Here is a 23,803-nt window from a genome sequence, read left to right on the forward strand (position 1 = left end):
ATTCGTTAATTAAAATGTTTAATAAGGACAATAACATTTCTTACAAAACAAAAAAATTACAACATAAAGAAAAATAAAAGAAACAGTTTTCTTGGGAGAAAAATCACACAACTCCTCAAATAACTGTACACTTTAGATTTATTTTCATGAGAACGTTTTATGTCGGCAATAAAACGCTCTTCAACATACTTCTATCTCATTGCCATAAATTACTAAACCAAACCCGTATTGATAATTTATGATGATGATCACACCAAGAAAATCCAACCGACTGGTGCATCAGTTAAGCCAGAAACATACCAATTTCCGAAGCCATCCACGGGAAGAATTAACTGAAGCAATGAGATTGTAGCGAAGATGGAACAAAATATATAAGAGCAGAAACATCCAACCGCTGCCACGTGTAACTGATGATGAACATAGCTACGCTGACAACGAATGGTAAAATGTTGATCAAGATTTTGTGGGCTTTGTAAGCCGGGTTTGGTAAATCTGAAGAGACAAAGCAACTACTCAACTTGCAAACGTAACAGTAGGCGCACAAGAACCCCAAATACCTAAATATAGCATAACCAAAACTCATTCCTTCTTTGTATGCAATCAGAGTCCCATGCCCTCGCGAAGCCAAAGATGGAGGAATTCAATGCTAAATGAAAAAATAATGCTCGTGTCTTCATGTCGTTGACACCGTCAATTTCAGTTGACCAATATTGGTCAACATTTTTGCGTTGGAGATAACTGGCATTGCATAGATATATTTTATACTATATATGTTTGTTGTGTTAATCTCTAAGCATTAATTAAAGTATATATAGAAGAGATCTCGTATTTAATTTGTTTATTTTTAATATTTATTTACTGTGAAAAAGATATGGTTGTATAACTTAAATATTACAAGTAATGATAAATAGTCGCTAGTTTCTAACACCTGTACAAATAATATAATTTTACATATTTAAAAAAAAAATACAAATATATAATGATTTTTACTTATGTTATCTTTTTCATTAATAAAGTTAAATACTTTTGATTTTTCCTTTTTCCTTTTAACATGTGTGATTGAATAACAATAGATTCTAAACAAATTTTATTGTTTTAAGACTAATTATTAGTTATGTACAAATAAAAAAAATTATAGCATAACAGAAAAATGGTGTATTAGTATTAAAACTTAAATTCTAAGTTTTCGCTTCATCTTTCATTATAGAACTTCGTAGACAACACAACAAACATAAAATGTATCGGTCGGTGAACTTGGATGAAATTAAAATAAGCTCGGACGCACTCATATAGAATCCCACCAAATATGTTGATAATATCATAGGAGTAACTGATCGAATATCATGAACACTATGGATCCATATGTCCATTTTATCTATATTTCACTACAAGAAAACCTGCGTTTAGCGACTCCGAAATTCGTCGCTAATCCGTCGCAAAAACCTATTTTGCGACTACTATGCGACTATTTCAGATAGTCGTTAAAAAATGGTCGCAAAATTTAGGTGTCTCAAAATGGTCGCAATTTTACGACGGAATTATGACTGCTCTAATATAGTCGTTAAAAAGCGACTCTTTACAGACTCTTTATATTAGGAAGCTTCGATCATAAAGGTAATTACAGTTCAGTCGCAAGTTAGTGAGTAAAATATGTGACTATTTTCAGACTCCTTTCTGTCGTCGCAAAATAGTCCTCGTTTATTAGTAACCATTTTGCCACTAGTCTGATAATTTCATAGAAATAAATTTGGTCACAAATTGGTGAGATTTTAGCATATAATAAACCTGTTTTATCTATCAAATTTTGTATGAATCAAAATACATTAAAATTGAAAACCAAATTACCACAAAAGATATCAAAATCATTCATTAAACATAAAGATTAGCATAATCATTGTATTAACCAAAAAGATCATCCTAAAGCAAAAACAAATAAATGTCTCAAACAAGCAATTCATGTTTTTTAGATAAAAAGACAATGTTTATAACTTGGAGTAAGTGGAGAAAGGGGATGTGGTGGCTGGTGTTGTGTCTAACTTGGTGGCTGGTGAGTACCTGACACGGTGGCTGGTGGTATGTTGTCTTCAGGTGTGGTTGCTGGTGTTTTTGTTGGTACTCTTGGTCGCAAGGAAGCAATAATAGTATCATATGCTGGATCTTTCTCTTTCACGTAGATGAGAAGCTCTTGATGCTCCTTCTCACGTCGGGCATTCTCAGCATCTAGATGAGCTATCTTCTTGCGAAGTTCTTCATGAAGCTCGAGAAGTGATGGTTGAGAAGATTCTGCATAGCTTTCCTTCCTTTTCCCTTTCCTTACTGTCTCAACAAGAGATCCAAGACCAAAAAGGTTTCCCTTCTCATCTGTTTGAGTACACTAAAACAAAGAAAAACATCAAGGTTAGAAACATCAAGGTTAGAAAGTTATCATGAAGAATAATCATACACACTCATCAAAATAAAGAAACTAAGGAGTTACCTTAAGAAAGATATCATTCTTTTCATCAATGCTGAGAGTACGATGAGTTGAACGTTCAGAAGAATTCACTGAATTTTCTGGACCATCATCGTCCACTTCACACAGTCTCTCCTCTAATGTTTTCTCATAAGTCTCAGCTACTTGTTTAGCTTTTTGATCAACAAACGATCCGTCAGCTCGAGTATGTGTCTTCATGAACACTTCAGCAAATGATACCGGACGGCCCAACTCTTCTTCCTACAAAGAAATTGTTAAATGTTAAAATCATGGAAACAAGGTGTTTAGAGTGTTATAATCATGGAAGCAAGCTGTTTAGGGTGTTATATCATGGAAGCAATGTTAAATTACCATTTCTTGATGAACTTGCACATATGATTTCTGACCGGCAAGGTGTTTGTGGACTCCAAGACCACCACGATCGGAGTTTCTGCACTGCGAGGCATTTGAGCTCCTCTCCATTACATCAGGTTCGTTCCAATGATCACACATCTCAGCCCACAGTTCTGCACTGGTGATCCAAACAGGTTGTTTACCACTGCTTTTAGCTTGACTAACAATGCCTTTCATTCGCTTCTTGGCTATCTTTAAGAACCCCTCTCTAACAAGCTCAGTAATCCCAGCATCCCAATAGAACTTCCGCTACATATTACAATTGAGTTAATGGTTAGTGATGATACTAAGTCAGTTATGAGAGATAATAAAACTTTGAAAGCTATAAGACATTACCGCAAATGTCCTGAAATATCTCTCTTGAATGTGTCTAGGAGTAACCTTCCAGCTGTAGTAAGGACCATCGAATTTCCTTCTAAATATTCCAGAGATCACCCGAGAAATTTTTCCTTTGTGTCTGTTAAACCTGTCACAAAACAAACACAATCAGTCTTAACCAATACAAAGTAACACAATCAGTATTATCGAAACAATCAAACACAACCTCTAACTTAATGAACAAAACGAAATTTACAATATCAATCTTAATCTCAAAACAAAACAAACAATATCAATCTTAATCTCAACTTAATCAACAAAACAAACAATCTAACAAACAATCTAACAAAGCGAAACCTGTGAATGTGATCGACAGACAGAACTGGGAGATTCTCACAAGGATTAAATTTACTAAGAGATCTAAACACAACCTCTAATTTACTCACAGTGTAGTTTCGCTTTGATTCTTTCACTAATCTTAATAAAACACAACCTCTAACTTAATCAAACAAAAACAGAGTCTCAACCTAACTCTAAAAGCAAAAAAAAAATTACCATAGAGTCTCAACGTCGGGGATGGGATCGACAGACAGAACTGGGAGATGTTGTCGGCCTGGAAGAGCTAGCATTGCATCTAACAAACCTTGGTAGTCTTGTTCGGCAGGATTAGGAATAGGGTTTTCTTCTTCGGCAGGATTGGGATTAGGGTTTACTTCTTCGTAATCCTCTTCTTGTTCTTGTATGAGTGGAGGAAGAGGAGGCGGTGGTTGAGGAGCAAGAACCTGTGCTTGCAAACCAACCCGCGGTGGTTGAGAACCAACCCGCGGTGGTTGGGAACCAACCCACAGTGGGGGAGAAGCAACCCGCGGTGGTGGAGAAGCAACCCGCGGTGGTTGAGAAGCAGGAGGCGTTTGTTGTGTCCTCGGCGGAAACTGGGACGGCATAGTTCTATACGAATTACTCACGGACTGAGAGCCTGATGGATTCGAGGAGTGAGACGACGTTCTGACACCACTTCGACCTCCGCGTGAAGTCGCACCATTGGAGGCCTGATTAACTGCGGCTCCAATGGGTTCCCTCGCACCAATGGAGGTCTGATTATCGGCGGCAGAACTGGGATCCCTCGCACCATTATAAACCCTAACACCTCCAGCGGATCTGGCTCCGCGACCCCTACCACCTCCAGCTGATTTGCCTCCGCGACCCCTACCAGCCATTAGAGAGAGTTGAGAAAGAGGATAGATTTGAGAGAAGAAGAGGCGAGATTGAGAGGAAGAAGAGAGATTCGAGAGGAGAAAGAAGAGAGAGTTGAAAGGTTTTCGAGAGAAATAGAAAGAGAGAAACAAGAGAATATGTTGTGTTCTTTGCCTAGTAATTAACGAAGAGGGGTCGCAAACTGGTCGCAAAAGAGACACATACTAAAAATTTGCCTAGTAATTAACGAAGAGGAGTCGCAAAGTGGTCGCAAAAGAGACACATACTAAAAAAAAAAGGGGGGAATATTACGCGCCTAAACCTTGGCAAAAATAATAAAATGGTTAAAATTAGTAACACAATGGTCACAGAAGAGTAGCGAAATAGTCGCAAGTTCAGTAGCAAGATAGTCGCAAAAAAGAAGAGTCCCAAAGTTAGTAACAAGTTAGTCGCAATTTGTTACCCTTTTGTAACTCTCCGAATTTGGTCACAATACAAATTTTTGGAATCTATAATTTTTGCACAATTCTATTGATATCAATCAACAATATGGACTCATGATTGTCTTATAGTGTATATGGAATAGTTTATGACCTTAAAATATTGTTTTCATATCTTTGTTTTGCAATTTTCATAGAATCCTAAACCTTCTTATGAAATAACATGTATACTCTTTACAATGATTTAGATATTATGAAATTTTTGTGTCTAAATACTAAAATGGAAAGCTTTGACAAAGTTTATATGACTGATATTGATCAATTCGAAGTGGAAATGTGTATAGAAACATGTTAACATTTAACTAATGTGAAATTTCAAATTCAACAAATCGAGAGTTGCTAAGGAGTCGCAAACCAGTAGCGATTTCAGGTGTTAGTCGCAAAACAGTCGCAAAAGAGTCTCTAGCTCAGGTGTTAGACGCTAAACAGTCGCAAAAGTAGTTGCACAGTGGTCGCAAGTTCAGTAGCAAGATAGTCGCAAAAAAGAAGAGTCCCAAAGTTAGTAACAAGTTAGTCGCAATTTGTTACCCTTTTGTAACTCTCCGAATTTGGTCACAATACAAATTTTTGGAATCTATAATTTGTGCACAATTCTATTGATATCAATCAACAATATGGACTCATGATTGTCTTATAGTGTATATGGAATAGTTTATGACCTTAAAATATTGTTTTCATATCTTTGTTTTGCAATTTTCATAGAATCCTAAACCTTCTTATGAAATAACATGTATACTCTTTACAATGATTTAGATATTATGAAATTTTTGTGTCTAAATACTAAAATGGAAAGCTTTGACAAAGTTTATATGACTGATATTGATCAATCCAAAGTGGAAATGTGTATAGAAACATGTTAACATTTAACTAATGTGAAATTTCAAATTCAACAAATCGAGAGTTGCTAAGGTATCGCAAACCAGTAGCTAATTCAGGTGTTAGTCGCTAAACAGTCGCAATAGTAGTTGCAAATAAGTCGCACATGTCGTAGCAAGTTCGTCGCAAAAAATAGGAGTTAGCAAGTTATCGATAAATAAAACTTGTGACACGAGTATACGTTGCAAAATCGTTGCTAATTTGTGACTCTTTGTGTTTTATAAATTACTGTCACTGAACAGTCTCAAAATGCGATTGTTTTGCGACTATATTGTTTGCGTCATAAATTTGCGACTGTTTTGCTTCTTCTTTACATTTAGTCGGGAAACAGTCGTAATTCAATTACTAAGTGGTCGCTATTTTTTGCGACTGAACAAAGAGTCACAACTCGTAGTCGCTAAATGCAGGTTTTCTTGTAGTGTTTTGTGGTGGAATAGCATGGGAAAATATATATCCATACAAGGAAGAGATGAGCTTCGAATATGCATGTCTAAGGTACGGGGGGTTGGGTAGCATTTTTGGTCTCATTCGCATATTAATTGATTGCATCAACTCTTCAAGTTCACCAACTCCAGTTTTCAAGGCTAACCGATTTATCCTCAATATTTTCCAATTTATGGTTAGCCTAACCATGTTTCTGATCACTTATATGGATCAGAGGTGGGATATCTTTTTGATATGGATCTGTATAATCCTCACCGTGATCTCATATGTTCAATTGAGTTACCCTATAGATGGGTTTGAGATTCTATGTATTATGATGGTAGCCTTCTCCGGATTTGCTTCAGGTATCAACGGTCTATATTTTGATATTGAGTCAGTAGGAGGTAATTTATCATGGCATTGGGGTTATTCCATCTTCGTTTTCATTTTTGTAATTGTTACAAATCTCTATCGGGAGACGATATTAATCCCGTTCAGAAGGATTTTAATGTTATTAGTGAAAGATGAACGCTGAAGTTAAACTATTCTCAAAATAAGTGTTTTCTTTTACCTTGGCTATTTTTTCTTGTTGCTTTTTTACTTCAATTATGATTTCAGATTGCTATTAATAATACTAAGATGTCAACGCACGGGAAAGTGAAAACTTGAAATGACTAATATTGTTATTCTTACATTTCAAGTGAAAATTTTATGGTAATTTTTTTAACTGTATAATATAAAAGTAATAAACAACCACTAAGATGAATCAACCAAATTAGTTAAATAAAATATTTGTTGTATATATAAAAATAAAAAATCGATTCAGTGACAATAAGAGAATAATATTAAAGATATATATAAATCTAGGTTTACTGAATCATACTCAGATAATCAGTTTTGAAATATATTCACATAAAACAGAATTTAAATCATTATTCTATTGAAATTTATAAAAATAAATAAGAGAATCAGGAAGAAAGAGTTCATAGCCGCAACCAACCAAATTGACTAAAAATATAAATCTATGAAAAATTAGAAATCACAATTAATTACCTAAATTAATACTTGGAAGAGATGATCAATACGGGTTAGATGGAAAACTACACCAAAAAAAAGTTAGATGAATGAATCAATAAATAAAATAATCCAAATTTTTTAACAAAGATGAACAAATCAATGTTGATTAATAAACTGAAAGAAAATAATACTCATAATTTTTAAAACTTGGAGGTGTGAAACTATACTCAAAAAAATAAAAACTCTTTTCAAAGTTCATAAAAATCTGTATATGTATAAAAACAAAAAGGTGTGAAACAAAAAGGTGCAAAAACTAACAAGTGCAAACATTGAAAGCTAGGGATACGACGAAGAAACACAATTGTTGGATCAAAACATTGCAACTTTATATAAACAAAAAGGTGTAAAAGAAAAAGGTGTAAAAACTAACGGGTGCCAACATGGAAAGCTTGGGGTGCGACGAAGAAACACGATTGTTGGATCGAAACTTTGCAACTTTTGAGCTCATTAAGAAAGAGTGAGATCATTAATAATATAATACTCAAAGAATAAAAACTTTTTTCAAAGTTCATAAAAATCTGTATATATATAAACAAAGAGATGTGAAAACAAAGAGGTATGAAACAAAAAGGTGTGAAACAAAAATGTGTGAAAACGAACAAATGCAAACATTGAAAACTAGAGGTACGACGAAGAAACACAATTGTTGGGTCAAAACATTGCAACTTTATTAAACAAAGAAGTGTAAAATAAAAAAGTGTGAAAACTAACGGGTGCCAACATGGAAAGCTGGGAGTGCGACGAAGATACACAATTGTTTGACCGAAACTTTGCAATTTTTGAGATTATTAACAAAGGGTGAGATCATTTATAATACTCAAAGAATAAAAACTCTTTTCAAAGTTCATAAAAATCTGTATATATATATATATACACAAATAAAGAGGTGTGAAAGCATAGAGGTGTGAAATAAAAAGGTGTAAAAACTAATATGTGCGATTTTTAAAAGATAGAGGTGCGACGAAGAAACACGATTCTTGAAAAAAAAATCTTGCAACTGTTGAGATCATTAATAATTCTAAACTGTTAGATGAGATAATAAAAACAATCTCATCCATTAGATTAAAGTCGACCCTCAAAAGTGGGCTTGCTATTATATATAGTTTTTTAAAAAATACTCATAATTTTTAAAACATGGAGGTGTGAAACAATACTCAAAAAAAAAAACTATTTTCAATGTCCATAAAAATCTGTATATGTATAAAAACAAAAAGATGCAAAAACTAACAAGTGCTAACATTGAAATCTAGGGATACGACGAAGAAACACAATTGTTGGATCAAAACATTGCAACTTTATATAAACAAAGAGATGTAAAACAAAAAGGTGTAAAAACTAATGGGTGCCAACATGGAAAGCTGGGGGTGCGACGAAGAAACACGATTGTTGGATCGAAACTTTGAAACTTTTGAGATCATTAACAAAGAGTGAGATCATTAATAATATAATACTCAAAGCACAAAAACTCTTTTCAAAGTTCATAAAAATCTATATATATATAAAAACAAAGAGATGTGAAAATAAATACGTGTGAAACAAAAATGTGTGAAACAAAAAGGTGCAAAAATTAACAAGTGTAAACATTGAAATCTAGGGGTACGACGAAGAAACACAACTGTTGGATCAAAACATTGCAACTTTATATAAACTAAGAGATGTAAAACAAAAAGGTGAGAAAACTAACGGGTGCCTACATGGAAAGTTGGAAGTGCGACGAAGAAACACAATTGTTGGACCGAAACTTTGCAACTTTTGATAGCATTAACAAAGGGTGAAATCATTAATAATATTCAAAAACAAAAAGTCCATAAAAATCTGTAAATATATAAAAACAAAAAGGTGTGAAAACAAAGAGGTGTGAAAACTAACAAAAATGTATATATATACAAACAAAGAGGTGTGAAACAAAAATGTACGAAAGTAACAAATGTGAACATTGAAAGCTGGAAGTACGACAATGAAACACAATTATTGGATCAAAATATTGCAACTTTTAAGATCATTAACAAATCTAAACTGTTAGATGAGATAAGAATATCAACCTCATCCATCATATTTAAATTGACCCTAAACGTGAGTTTGTTATAATATATAAACATATAAATCTATAAAAAAATTAGAAATCACAATCAATTACCTAGATTAATACTTGGAAGAGATGATCTATGCAGGTATAAATAGAAAATGATACCAAACAAAAGTTAGATGAAGGAATCAATAAAGAAAACTATCCAAATTTTAACGAAGATGAGTGAATCATGTTGATTAATAAATTTTTTAAAAAATACTCATAATTTTTAAAACTTGGAGGTGTGAAACAATACTCAAAAAACAACAATTTTTTCAAAGTCCATAAAAATATGTATATGTATAAAAACAAAAAGGTGCAAAAACTAACAAGTGCTAACATTGAAAGCTAGGGGTACGACGAAGAAACACAATTGTTGGATCAAAACATTGCAACTTTATATAAACAAAGAGGTGTAAAACAAAAAGGTGTAAAAACTAATGGGTGCCAACATGGAAAGCTGGGGGTGCGACGAAGAAACAAGATTGTTGGATCGAAACTTTGAAACTTTTGAGATCATTAACAAAGAGTGAGATCATTAATAATATAATACTCAAAGAACGAAAACTTTTTTCAAAGTTCTTCAAAATCTGTATATATAAAAAAACAAAGAGATGTGAAAATAAATACATGTGAAACAAAAAGGTGTGAAACAAATATGTGCAAAAACTAACAAATGCAAAAATTGAAAGCTAGGGGTACGACGAAGAAACACAATTGTTGGATCAAAACATTGCAACTTTATATAAACAAAGAGATGTAAAACAAAAAGGTGAGAAAACTAACGGGTGCCTACATGGAAAGTTGGGGGTGCGACGAAGAAACACAATTGTTGGATCGAAACTTTGCAACTTTTGATATCATTAGCAAAGGGTGAGATCATTAATAATACTCAAAAAACAAAAACTCTTTTCAAAGTCCATAAAAATATGTAAATATATAAAAACAAAAAGGTGTGAAATCAAAGACTGTGAAAACTAATAAGTGCAAACATTGAAAGCTAGGAGTACGACAAAGAAACATAATTGTTTGATCTAAACATTGCAACTTTATATACACCAAAAGGTGTAAAAATAAGGTGTGAAAATTAACGGGTGCCAACATGGAAAGTTGGGGGTGCGACGAAGAAACACAATTGTTGGATTGAAACTTTGCAAATTTTGAGATCATTAATAAAGGGTGAGATCATTAATAATACTCAAAGAACAAAAACTTTTCCAAGTCCATAAAAATTTGTATATATATAAAAACAAAGCGTGAAAACAAAGAGGTATGAAACAAAAAGGTGTGAAACAAAAAGGTGCGAAAACGAACAAATGCAAACATTGAAAGCTAGGGGTAAGACAAAGAAACACAATTGTTGGGTCAAAACATTGCAACTTTATATAAACAAAGAGGTGTAAAACAAAAAAAGTGTGAAAACTAACGGGTGCCAACATGGAAAGTTGGGAGTGCAACGAAGAAACGCAATTGTTGGACCGAAATTTTGCAACTTTTGAGATTATTAACAAAGTGTGAGATCATTTATAATACTCAAAGAATAAAAAATCCTTTCAAAGTCCATAAAAATTTTGTATATATAAAGAGGTGTTAAAGTATAGAGGTGTGAAACAAAAAGGTGTAAAAACTAATAGGTGCAATTTTTAAAAGATGGAGGTGCGACGAAAAAACACGATTCTTGGAAAAAAAAACTTGCAACTGTTGGGATCATTAATAATTCTAAACCGTTAGATGAGATAATAGAAACAATCTCATCCGTTAGATTAAAGTCGATCCTCAAAAGTGGATTTGCTATTATATATAGATTAAGTTTCTTGCTAATTGGTGTTTGGAATCATTTTGATTTAATTTAGAGCATTTGCAGTAGGGAAAGATTTCCAGAGTCTCTCGATATAATATTTTAGTAACAATTGTTTAGTTTAGTTATTTATTTAAAATAAAAACAAAACCAAAAATTTAAACAAATCATATGTTTCCATGTGTGTATGCAGTCTCCATGGGGTTCTCAAAAGTTCTCGAATAAAAATCAATTCTCACTTTTCATTCTTACATTTTTTTTCTTTACTGGTGATAACTCTTTATTGTACATGTGGTACATTGCACACACATTTTTTTTTTATTCATTGCCCTATTCCGCAGGCAATGTGGTACATTGTAGACACATTTTTTTATTCATCGATTAAGGATATAAATCCATTTAAAAAAATTTGAATTATATTATATGCAAAATCATATATTTATGTTTGAATTTAGATAGAGAGATTTATGGAAATCTGATAAAATTTGAAATATTTTATTTTTTGAAAATCTCTATATAGAAGTATAGGTTCTAAAAGCACACTTTGACTCTGAAAAATATGTTATTTTTCAAAAACCTTCTAACCAAGAACCTGTACAGACTCTCAAAAGACTAAAAAGACTCTAAAAGCACAATTTGACTCAATAAAAGACTCAAAACAAATTTAAAAACTATAGTTAAAACTCTATAAAACACACACACATCAATTCCCCCGGACTTGAATCTTTACTTGTTCTCAAGGAAGAATAGTCAAAAACTCAGGAACAGAGAGAAGGTTTGAATGTGGAAACTCACATATTCTTGGGAACCTCTTCTTTGCACGCTTCATCACATCAAATTAAGAACTACTTAATGTACTATGCCCATGATTAGGATCAACACTCCTTACTTTGAATCCCACATCTCTAAAAAACTTTCAGTATCCCATTTGTTCTCTCTCTACATAAGTTATATGAAAGTGTGCGGTCTTGCCAAAGGAATATCGATCACCGAACTTATAGACTCTCTTCAACCTTTTTATGTCCAAGCTCCCTTCATATCCTCCCTTTTCTCTATCTTTTCTCGCTTCCAAGGAATTGATTTTTTTTTTAAATTTTCTAGGGTATCATTGTATTTTTTTTTATCGATCCCTTGCTCTTTTCTTTGGACAGACTTCCATGAATTCTGAAGGATGCATGAGTTTACGCTCAACCCTTGGTTCAGTTCTTTGCTACCTATATCATCTTCTTCTTTGCTTTTTTTTTAAGAGAATTGAAGGGAAGGGAGAGGAGAAACATACTTTTGTGAGGGAAAGCATGTCTTGTAAGGCTTAAGGGATGATGTTCGATGTATACCAAGCCCCAAGGCAAGAAGTTAACATCGGTTAAGTCCTGTCAAAGCTAGAGACAACGCTGGATCAACTTAATATTCTCGTCGGTGAGGGTCTTTGGGGCATGTTGATTCTGGTCATGTTCTTTCCAAGCTTCATTCTAAAATCAAAGTACTAAAGCAATCATAAGAGTGTTAGTTCAAAGCAAAAGATTCCTAGAAAATCTCTTAGTTTCCCAATATTTTTGACTCGATAAAATGACTCAAATAAAAGAAAAATCAAAAGAAAACAACCAAAGAAAATAACATCAGTAACTCGGTGTGAAAACAAAGCCAAGAGAAGAATAAATCCTACATTAAAATGTTGTAAAAAAAAAAGATCCTAAAAAAAAAATAGAAAAACCGTGATCAGGCGTTTGGTATCTCGTGATTCTCGGTCTTGGTTAGTCTTCAGGCTGGCCGGAGGATGAGCTGGTGGCAGAATCAAGACTCTTAGTGGCTGTGACATCCTCTTCAGGCTCAGTGGCAAAGCCAAGAGAAAAAGAGAAGAATGATCAAAATATCCTTGATTAAACAGTACCAATTATTATTTTTTAAAGTTGATAATTTTCTCATATTTTAGCCAAGGAGGATGTTACATTATTACTGAATCCGACAAACAACTCCACGTCATATCATGCGATCTTATAAGAAATTCGTAATCGTTCGTTTCTTTTACATAATGTTTCCTTATTTCGAATCTTCCACTGTTCCACAAACTACTAATTAAACTCCATTTCGAACGAGAATTAATCAGTGATCAGTGTTTCTTCGTAAATATCTAATTAGAAACGCATGGTACATTGGTACTATTAGTAGTTGTAGGTCACATGATCGCCGTAGGCCCGTAGCTACAAAGAAAATATATGTCAAAGAGTAACTAAACACATAACATGAAATATTTAGACACCATTTCAAATATATAGTTATGTCACATATACGTCGAGCGTAGTAGAGGAGTTATAAGTGGACTGTTGTGAAAAATATAAAAATATCTGATAATATGACGAGATGAATTGTTGTCGAGTGTTTCTGACCAAATGAAAGAGGAATGCTGTCGACTGAAAAATCAAAATCAAAATTAATTTTCTTCAAGAGATGTCATGTGGTGTGATCCCACCGTTACTTAGGTTGAAGTACATACAGGCCTCGTTGTCATATTCATTCCAATATATAGTTATATTTCTATATATTCATTCCAATATGCAAATTTTGATGTTTTGTTATGTGGAGTGTGGATTAGCACATTTCTGATTCATATTCTCCAAAGCTACATACACGTACAGTGTTCAGATATCCAGTTAATTAAATTTACATTTGTATACTGTTGGATACCAGATTTGCATCATAAAATGGGGAAAAAGAAACTTAATAGAAAAAGTTTAATATTAACACAAATTAGTATCTTTTGTTTTTAATATAAAGAAGCATTGTTCCTTCATTAACAAACATTAGTTTTTTTTTTTGTCGACAAACAATTATACTCCTAGTTTGCTGATAGTTAAATGTATGTCACAACTATTTGGCAGGTATAATATAACTATCGACTATATATTTTTCAAAATTCGAAAGTTCAAGATTTGAAACTTCGGGTTTATTGTTGGGCTCAGAGAGATTCAGATTTTTTTTTTTTTTTTTCATTTTCTCAGGGGAGATAATTATGAGTGGGACTGTGGTTAGCTTTTGCAGATAGATATATTTAAAGCTCCAAATAATTTTTTGCATGGGATAGAATTTTGTCGTCACCTTTGACGTAAGCTTTGTCTCGCTGCCATTATGAATCCTATGGACCATTACTTTTTCCGTTTTAACAAAATGCCTAATCACCATTAATATAATGTTACTGTTGTTTTTATTTGCCCTGCCTATGAAACTAGAATTTGTACCCGCATACGCGAGATTTTAATTTAAAATATTTTTTATCAACAGAAATTGTTGAGCTTAAATATAATAATTCCAACTTTTGAATATAAATATATAACTTACTTTACTCAATGATATACAACATATATATTTTTTAAAATAATATTTCTTTGTTATATCTATTTGCAATTTTACGTGGGATTTTAGTTACATTTTTTATTAATAAAAATCATTGAATATGAATATAATTTAAAGATTAAAAGATAAATCTATATAAATGCCATACATATTTTACTAATCTATATATAACATATATTGTCTGGTGTCGCAATAATATTGTCGACAATCTTTTGACATTTTATCTTTAAAAGAGTTCATTCCATATTTATATCCTATGAAAACATAATTTAAAAAGTTCTAACGTCAATATCAATTGTTGACATAATTATAGAGACCATTTAAACATATCGATATCCAACATTAAATGTGAATATACAAAGTTTCATGAACATTTTTACTGCTATGTCGCTACAATGAGGTTGTCCAAATGCATCATCTGTCATAATATAATTTCAGACTAAGTCAAAAATGCTTAAATGATTAAATATTTAAACCCCACTATGAATATCTATTCATTAATCCAAGCTAGATATATTTCTAAAATCTCATATGCTATTTGCAGATGTTAATATTGTGATGTAACCCCATCTTCGTCTTCTAAAAAAAATATAGTGTACTTTAAATATGTTGTTTTTGCCAATGTTTTGGGTTTCTTTTTTTTGAACAAATTCCAATGTTTTGGGTTAAAAGCATTTGATTATATATATATATATATATATATGTTATATTTGTTATATATTTTTTATATCATGTTATAAAATTGTAGCTCTACCTTATGAGATATGCTACGCAGATCACATGCCACTTTTTGTAACGGCTTGCATATTATTTTTTCTATATTTCCTGACCATTGATTTTGTTTTTTAGATAGATTATTTTTCCAAAAAAAAATTTCATAGTTTTCCCAAAAAAAAATGTGCCCCTTTGTTTTAGATCAAAACTTTTAAGTTAAGTTAAGTTAAGTAATTAATTTTTTCTTCCTTATAAGTAAAATTTAATAATAAATCTTTATGGTATATGTTTCCTAGAAACTAATGTTTTACTTCATTTTTATTTTCATGTTTAGATTTTTATAAATACAATTACATAACTTGTTTTTTTTATTCCACCGTGCATTAAAAGCTTACTTACATTCTAAAACCCATTAACCCATTCTAAATTTTGGAATATAATCATTTTTGGTTATAATTTTAATAATAATATTATTACTAAAACAAATTCATAGCATTATTTTTACTATTTTAAAATTTTCATTGAATTTACTTAATTCATTTTTTAGATAGTTATTAATTTTATTATTTACTAAAAATTATATAATTGTTTATACTATTCTAAAATTTAATAAATTTTAGTTAATTTCTTATTTATTTATTTTTACTGTTATAATAAATATGCAATTAATGAATATTAAAAATAATTTTTTTAATGCAAAAATAAAAATAAAACAAAAATTGATTTGGTGGATGCTGATGTGGAGGAAGGAGAAGTGAGCAAAGTTAACTTTATATATATAGATAATGTTGGACGTAATCTAGGATTAAAAGGAGATGCTCCCAAAAAAAATTGAAGCAAAAGATGATAAAAAGTTTTTGGTTATGGATGGTATTTTGATTATAAAAAGTTTAAGTTTGAACGATAGTATATTAATGTGATTAATTCATATTTTCATATGTTTCGTAAATAATGAATTGAATAGAACAATGTGAAAGGGCAAATGGAGAAAACATGTAACTTAACCAATTACTTAAAAAGGAACAATTGAGACCATTGAGGCATTGATATAGTGGATGAAATTAAGCTCTATGAGAAGTGTAAAACTATAGAGAATCAAAACTTTAAGAGTGGAAACTGATTTCTCTTAACTCGTTAACGCCATTTCAACAAGATCATCATTTTAGGATCTCCACGGTGTTCTATTAGACATGTATCTCTAACTATTGATTTGATGCAAATTATTTTAAACAAATCCCTCGACTACCTCGAGCATCTAACTCTGAGACGAATTCAGCTAAACATGCTCTCTCATACAGTTTGTTTTAAGAAATATTAATATACTTAAACAGCATAAATGATGTTCCAAATTTTTGAAAAGGTTTTCTCGTCGTCAAGAAAAATAATATTTCATTTTCAAGTAACTTTTTATTACTGAATAAAATTTTGGCATTTAGTAGCACTTTTTACCAACATACCACCCGTGAAAGTAAATTCTCACTCTGATGCATTAATTTCGACATGTATGTATCTCTCTAACCATTGAATTTCGAACAATACTTGGGTTCACCCCTAGGGGTGAACCTCTCTATTCACCCCCTAATAAAATAAGGCAATAAAATCTGTATACATTATTATAAAATTAAAAAACTTAAACCGAACTTTAATAAATCCAAACCGAAATCTAAACCCTAACCATCTCATTTGTGAACCCAAACCGTATATAATTTCGTTCTACTTATAAAATCTAAACCCTAACCATCTTATTTATGAACCCAAACCGATATATAATTTCATTCTAATTGTGAAATCTAAACCCTAACATCTCATTTGTGAACCCAAACCGACATATTATTTTGTTCTACTTGTAAAATCTAAACCCTAATTATCTCATTTGTGAACCCAAACCGACATATAATTTCGTTCTAATTATAAAATCTAAACCCTAACCACCTCATTTGTAAACCCAAACCGACATATAATTTCGTTTTAATTGTAAAATCTAAACCCTAACCACTTCATTTGTAAACCCAAACCGACATAATTTTATTCTAAGTTTAAAAATCTAAACCAAGCCAATATTTAACTTTCCTTAATTAAAAGTATACAGAATTTGTTTCCTTAATTTGGTTTGCTTTTTACTTTAATTTTAATTTATTTTTGAAATAAAATATTAGATGGAAGATTCTGATTGGCTAAAAGAAAAGGGGGTGAATGGAGAGGTTCACCTCTAGGGGTGAACCTAAGTATTTTTCTTGAATTTCACATCAATTTCATACGCTAAAATACAAAATTTGTTACTATAAAACATAATATGACCAAAAATTATATTTATGTTGTAAAACACTTGATGGACTCGATCTGACCGACCACCTATTAGTCTTTGTTACGGTCCATTAGATTTAGGCCCATCGGCCATATGTGTTAAGGCCCATTCGGCCATGTCCTTAGTCTTAGTCGGTTTTGTACTTTGTTCCTACGGGACTCTATATATATGTTGTAACCTCGAGTTTGATCATTAATAAGAACAAGAGATTTCCCTAAACTCTCTCTAGTTTTATAACACGTTATCAGCACGATAGCCTTTTAACCCTAAAACCCTAAAAGCAGCCGATTCTCTCTTGTTCCCTAAAAACCCTAAACCGCCTTTGATCTTCTTCTTCGAGACTTACCCTCTTGTCTCGGAGATCTCTTACTGATTCACGAGCATCCTTAGCTCGTGATCAAGTCCTATCCCAAAACCTATCGAGGTTCGTTGGTTCGCGGTTTCGGGGGTGAGTTCGCGAGAAGTTGTTCGCGGGAAGAAGCTGTTGCGGAAAGGAGCTGTTCGCGGAAGCAGTTCGTGATCGAGAGAGAGGGGAATTACCGAGGTCTTTAGCTCCCGGTCCATACCAGTCAGAATCCCAAACGGTGAAGGTAACAAAATCCGAAACCTTCTTAAAACCTTATGGATCCGAATTTGAACTTAAAAGCTATTGAACCTTAAAAAGAAAAAACAAGTAAACAACCAACATAGATTAAGATCTCTACAACCTAAAACTTTAAAAACAGATCATGTTTAGGTTGTTAGATTCCTTGAGAATTAAGACCAGTTGTATAAGATTAAAATTTGGTTGATTGCTTGTTGTGATGCATAAGAACCTAGATGCAAATTGTTAAACTGTTCTAGGATGTTAAAACTGATCATTCATGCATCATAAGGAATCGAGTAGGGTGTTAGAAATCAAATTGAACCATAGACTGTTCTTGATAAATTCGGCTAACTAGAACCCTAAAATCTCGATCATATAGCTTGAATCCGAAAATAAAACTTAAGCTTTTGCTAAGGAATTAAAATCTAAGAATTTTGGGAATTAAAACTTGATTAGGATAAGTTCCTAATTTAAAATATAGTAATTATCCTAAGACTAAAATATTTCCTAAAACATAAATTTAGTAAATCTTAAACTAAAAGGAAACTTAAGGAAAAAGGAAATACTATCTAGGATTGTTGCATGCACTTGATTTTGTTGTCTTGCATGCATAAAGAATTAAACCAACGAAAAATATATAAGACATGGCATGGTCGGTCTCAAATACCGCATGGCCTAAGGCATGGTACGGTCTTAAATACCGCATGACCTGAATATTTGTTGCATGGTTTGGTCTTAAATATTGCATGCTAACTATCGGTTGTCTATCTTTATACAGATAGCAAAGGTTAAAGAATTGACCCATCCTGCTTTAAGAGCATCGGGTGAGAACTACCTACAATGGAAGCTGGACACCGAGATCCTCTTGAAGTCCAAGGACTTACACGAGTGCATCCAGCCGGACAATGTGTGTTCCGATAGGGCAAGGTATACGGCCACGCGCCATATACGCCATCACCTTGAGGAAAGCCTTAAAAACCAGTACCTCACGGTAGAGAACCCACTCGAACTTTGGACAGAGCTGAAAAGCAGATATGGATACCAGAAGATGGTACTCCTACCAAAGATTCGATGGGAATGGGAAAACCTTAAGATCCACGATTTCAAAACCGTGGGTGAGTATAACTCAGAGCTTTTTAGGATTGTCTCTATCCTAAGGTTGTGTGGTACTGTGGTAACTGAGGATGAACTCCTAGAGAAGACCATCTCTACCTTTCACGCCGACAATATGATACTTCAGCGTTTGTACCGTGAAAGAGGGTTTCGGACCTATGGAGCTCTCATCCCATGTCTACTGCTGGCTGAGCAGGGTAACAGGCTGAAAATGAAAACAGCCCCATTACCAGAGGCACCCAAGGCTGATTTACTTAAAGAACCCGATGAGACCAACTATATCTACAGAAAAAGACACTATGGCCATTATGGTCGTGGTGGCAGAAGATATGGTGGTCGCAGACACTACCATAGCAGCCGTTTCAATGCTTATGGCACAAAAGGCCATGGCCGTGTTGGTAAGGCCCATAGGCCCTTTAAGCCACGATACATAGCAAGACCGGTTTACAAGAGATGTGGTATGTTTAATCATTGGGCTAAGTATTGCCGAACACCTACTCATCTCCTTGGGACATATCAAAGAGTCTCAAGGTAGAATTCAGAGCCAAGCATGAGACTTCCGACTGCCTCAAGAGACATTGATTGAATTTTGTTTTTATTTTGGTTTAATTTCTATGCTTTTATGATTTAATTTCTATGTAATGGATAATTGCTTTGATTTAATTTCAATGGATTTTATTTTTAAAAAAAAAATTGTCTTGTTAAAATCCAAAATTATTGTCCTCTTTATAGAAATGGCCGAGGACTTGAGTGAACTAGTGATGGACAATGGTTCCAGCCACACTATACTAAGAGACAAAAGATATTTCATAAATCTTAAAATGAAAAGTGCTAATGTTAATACAATTGCTGGTATAGCAAATTTGATAGAAGGCTACGGCCAGGCTCACATCTTGTTACCTAAGGGTACACATATTGAGATAAGTGATGCCTTGTACTCACCCAGCTCTAAGAGAAACTTATTGAGCTTTAAAGATATAAGACTAAATGGTTTTCATGTTGAAACCAAGGGTGAAGGATCTAAAGAGTTCCTATACATTACAGAAAATGTAAATGGACAAAAGAAGATCCTAGAAGCTATACATGCACTAGACACTGGTTTATACCATGCTAGAATAAATATGATAGAAGCTAACTTAGCAAAGCACAAAATGTACAATGAACAATTCACTCTATGGCATGACCGGCTTGGCCATCCGGGTTCGAACATGATGCGTAAATTGATAATGAGTTCGAAAGGGCACAATCTTAAAGAAAGAAAAGTTTTCCCTAAAAATGCAACTTGTGTAGCATGTGCTCAAGGGAAACTTGTTGTAAGACCCTCACCAGTAAAAGTCACAAGAGAGACTTTACACTTTCTGGAAAGGATACAAGGTGACATATGTGGACGAATACACCCACCGAGTGGGACGTTCAGATATTTCATGGTGATGATAGATGCATCAACCAGATGGTCCCATGTATGCTTGTTATCCACAAGAAACTTAGCATTTGCTAAGCTCTTAGCTCAAATCATTCGATTAAGAGCACATTTTCCGGACTTTCCACTTAAGACTATACGTCTAGATAATGCTGGTGAATTTACATCCCAAGCGTTTAATGATTATTGTATGTCCATGGGGGTGAGTGTGGAACATCCTGTGGCACATGTCCATACACAAAACAGATTAGCTGAATCCTTCATTAAATGTATACAAATGATAGCTCGACCATTGCTAATGCGATCGAAGCTTCCCGTGTCAGCTTGGGGACACGCGGTCTTACACGCATCAGAGCTCATACGCATCAGGCCATCTAGTGAACACAAATATTCACCATCCCAACTATTATCGGGTCAAGAGCCAGACTTGTCCCATCTCAAAACATTTGGTTGTGCCGTATACATACCTATTGCTCCACCACAGAGAACTAAGATGGGACCTCAGAGGAGGATGGGAATATATGTTGGATATGACTCTCCCACAATTATAAAGTATCTCGAGCCACTCACAGGAGATTTATTTAAGGCCAGATACGCGGACTGTCAGTTCATTGAGTCCGAGTTCCCGACATTAGGGGGAGAGACTGACAAGCTGGTCAAGGAATTAACATGGAATCAAACATCCTTAAATTGGCAAGATCCTCGAACTCAAGCATGTGATGCTGAGGTTCAGAAGATAATTCATTTACAGCAGCTAGCTAATCAATTGCCAGATTCCTTTGCTGACCCAAAGAGAGTAACAAAATCGTACATACCAGCTTGCAATGCACCAGTACGTATTGATGTTCACAAGGAACACAATAATCAAGTTGCTACAGAGTCTAAGCCACGTTTGAAACGAGGTAGACCACTAGGTTCCAAAGATAAGAATCCTCGGAAAAGTAAAAGAGGTGCAAATCAGACCGAGGCTATGGGAATTATAGAACAAACGGACATTACCGCGGAAACCCCTATGGTACCAGGTGACGTTCAGGACGCTGAACCTCAAGAACCTGAAGGGATAAATGGGATTGATAACAATGAGATATCAATCAACTATATAATGTCTGGAATACAATGGAACCGAAAGGATGTCGACATTGATGATATATTTGCATACAAGGTAGCACTTGAGATAAATGAGGATCTAGAACCCACATCTATACTAGAGTGTACACAAAGCAAAGATTGGCTTAAATGGAAAGAAGCCATTGATGTGGAGTTAAACTCTTTAAGGAAGAGAAGTGTGTTTGGTCCGATCTTGAGGACAACACCTAAAATTAAACCAGTTGGACATAAGTGGGTATTTGTAAGAAAGAGAAATGAGAAGAATGAAATTGTAAGATACAAAGCACGGCTTGTAGCACAAGGATTCTCTCAAAGACCCGGCATAGATTATGAGGAGACATACTCCCCTGTGATGGATGCAACGACTTTTAGGTATCTAATAAGTCTGGCCGTAAAAGAAAATTTAGACTTGCGGTTAATGGATGTTGTAACTGCATATTTGTATGGTCCACTAGATAATGAAATTTATATGAGATTACCAGAGGGTATAGAACACAAGAAGAGTGGTTCTCGAGACCAATACTGCATAAGGCTAGACAAATCGCTTTATGGACTGAAACAGAGTGGTCGAATGTGGTACAATAGACTTAGTGACTATTTGACCAAAGAAGGATATAAGAATGACCCAATCAGTCCATGTATATTCCTAAGAAAGTTTGCAAACAAAGGATTTGTGATAATAGCAGTTTATGTGGATGATTTAAACATCCTTGGAACCTCTGGGGAAATCGCCCAAACAGTCGAATATCTTAAGAGAGAATTCAAGATGAAAGACCTAGGCAAGACAAGATTTTGTTTGGGATTACAGCTTGAGTACATAAACAATGGGATCCTTGTGCATCAAAAGGCATATACAGAAAAGGTACTCAAGAGATTTAATATGGAGCAGGCTCACTCATTGACTAGCCCAATGGTTGTGAGAAGTATGGAAGTGGATAAAGATCCATTTGCTCCTAAGAAGGCCGATGAAGAAATTCTCGGACCTGAAGTGCCTTACCTCAGTGCTATAGGAGCGTTAATGTTCTTGGCTAGTCATACTAGACCAGATATCAGCTTTGCCGTGAACCTCCTAGCAAGATATAGTTCTTGTCCGACCAAGAGGCACTGGAATGGTATCAAACATGTTCTGCGTTACCTTCAGGGAACGACACACCTTGGTCTTTACTATACTAACTATAACAAAGATGGTTTAGTTGGTTTTGCCGATGCAGGTTATCTATCCGATCCACACAATGGTAAATCACAAACAGGTTATGTGTTTACGCACGGCGGTACGGCGATCTCTTGGCGTTCCATGAAGCAGACTTTGGTAGCCACATCCTCAAATCACGCGGAGATCCTAACCATACATGAAGCCGGCCGTGAGTGTGTTTGGTTGCGGTCTATGACTCAACATATACGGACAGATAGCGGTCTAGAAGACAACAGGGAAGCAACAGTCATCTATGAAGACAATACAGCCTGCATCGCACAACTCAAGGATGGTTACATCAAGGGAGATCGGACGAAGCATATACTGCCAAAGTTCTTTCACACACATGAACTACAAAAGGCCGGAGAAGTTCAAGTGGTGCAAGTTCAGTCATGCGACAACTCAGCCGATCTCTTCACCAAGGCATTACCGACAACGACGTTCCGGAAGCTCACGCACCAGATTGGAATACGGAGGCTCAAGGACTTAGAGTGATGCTTGGAACAGGGGGAGCAATGTGTGCTGTACTCTTTTTCCTTCACTAAGGTTTTGTCCCAATGGGTTTTCCTGGTAAGGTTTTAATGAGGCAGCATCCCCTTAGCACATTGCAGCGATCCCATCCTCGCATAGGTACGGTCATCTCGTCCAAGGGGGAGTGTTGTAAAACACTTGATGGACTCGACCTGACCGACCACCTATTAGTCCTTGTTACGGTCCATTAGACTTAGGCCCATCGGCCATATGTGTTAAGGCCCATTCGGCCATGTCCTTAGTCTTAGTCGGTTTTGTACTTTGTTCCTACGGGACTCTATATATATGTTGTAACCTCGAGTTTGATCATTAATAAGAACAAGAGATTTCCCTAAACTCTCTCTAGTTTTATAACAATTTAAGTACT

The 23,803-nt window shown here is 34.2% G+C and overlaps 2 protein-coding genes across 2 annotated transcripts in view; both read right to left on the reverse strand.

The window, feature by feature from the left end:
* The window catches only part of LOC147949139 (ankyrin repeat-containing protein BDA1-like), a 47,970-nt gene that overhangs the window by 15,575 nt on the left and 8,592 nt on the right, over positions 1 to 23,803 (reverse strand). The gene's annotated exons all lie outside the window — the stretch shown is intronic.
* On the reverse strand, positions 1,995 to 4,401 carry LOC147949140 (uncharacterized). Its single transcript, XM_087487906.1, has 5 exons — positions 3,740 to 4,401; positions 3,203 to 3,332; positions 2,825 to 3,115; positions 2,477 to 2,713; positions 1,995 to 2,374 (listed from the first exon to the last, which is right to left on the reverse strand). Exons 1-5 carry the CDS (start codon positions 4,399 to 4,401, stop codon positions 2,033 to 2,035), a joined length of 1,662 nt encoding a protein of 553 aa, XP_087344032.1. The 3' UTR covers positions 1,995 to 2,032.

The sequence above is a fragment of the Camelina sativa genome, chromosome 2 (genome assembly GCF_030686135.1).
Source record: "Camelina sativa cultivar CO46 ecotype springtype chromosome 2, ASM3068613v1".
Taxonomy (NCBI): domain Eukaryota; kingdom Viridiplantae; phylum Streptophyta; class Magnoliopsida; order Brassicales; family Brassicaceae; genus Camelina; species Camelina sativa.

Coding starts and splice junctions, on each gene's coding strand:
- LOC147949140 (XM_087487906.1), bottom strand. CDS start 4,401: ATGGCTGGTAGGGGTCGCGGAGGCAAATCAGCTGGAGGTGGTAGGGGT. Junction 3,333..3,739: donor CCCGACGTTGAGACTCTATG/GTAATTTTTTTT, acceptor GTTTTGTGACAG/GTTTAACAGACACAAAGGAA. Junction 2,714..2,824: donor TGCAAGTTCATCAAGAAATG/GTAATTTAACAT, acceptor ATTTCTTTGTAG/GAAGAAGAGTTGGGCCGTCC.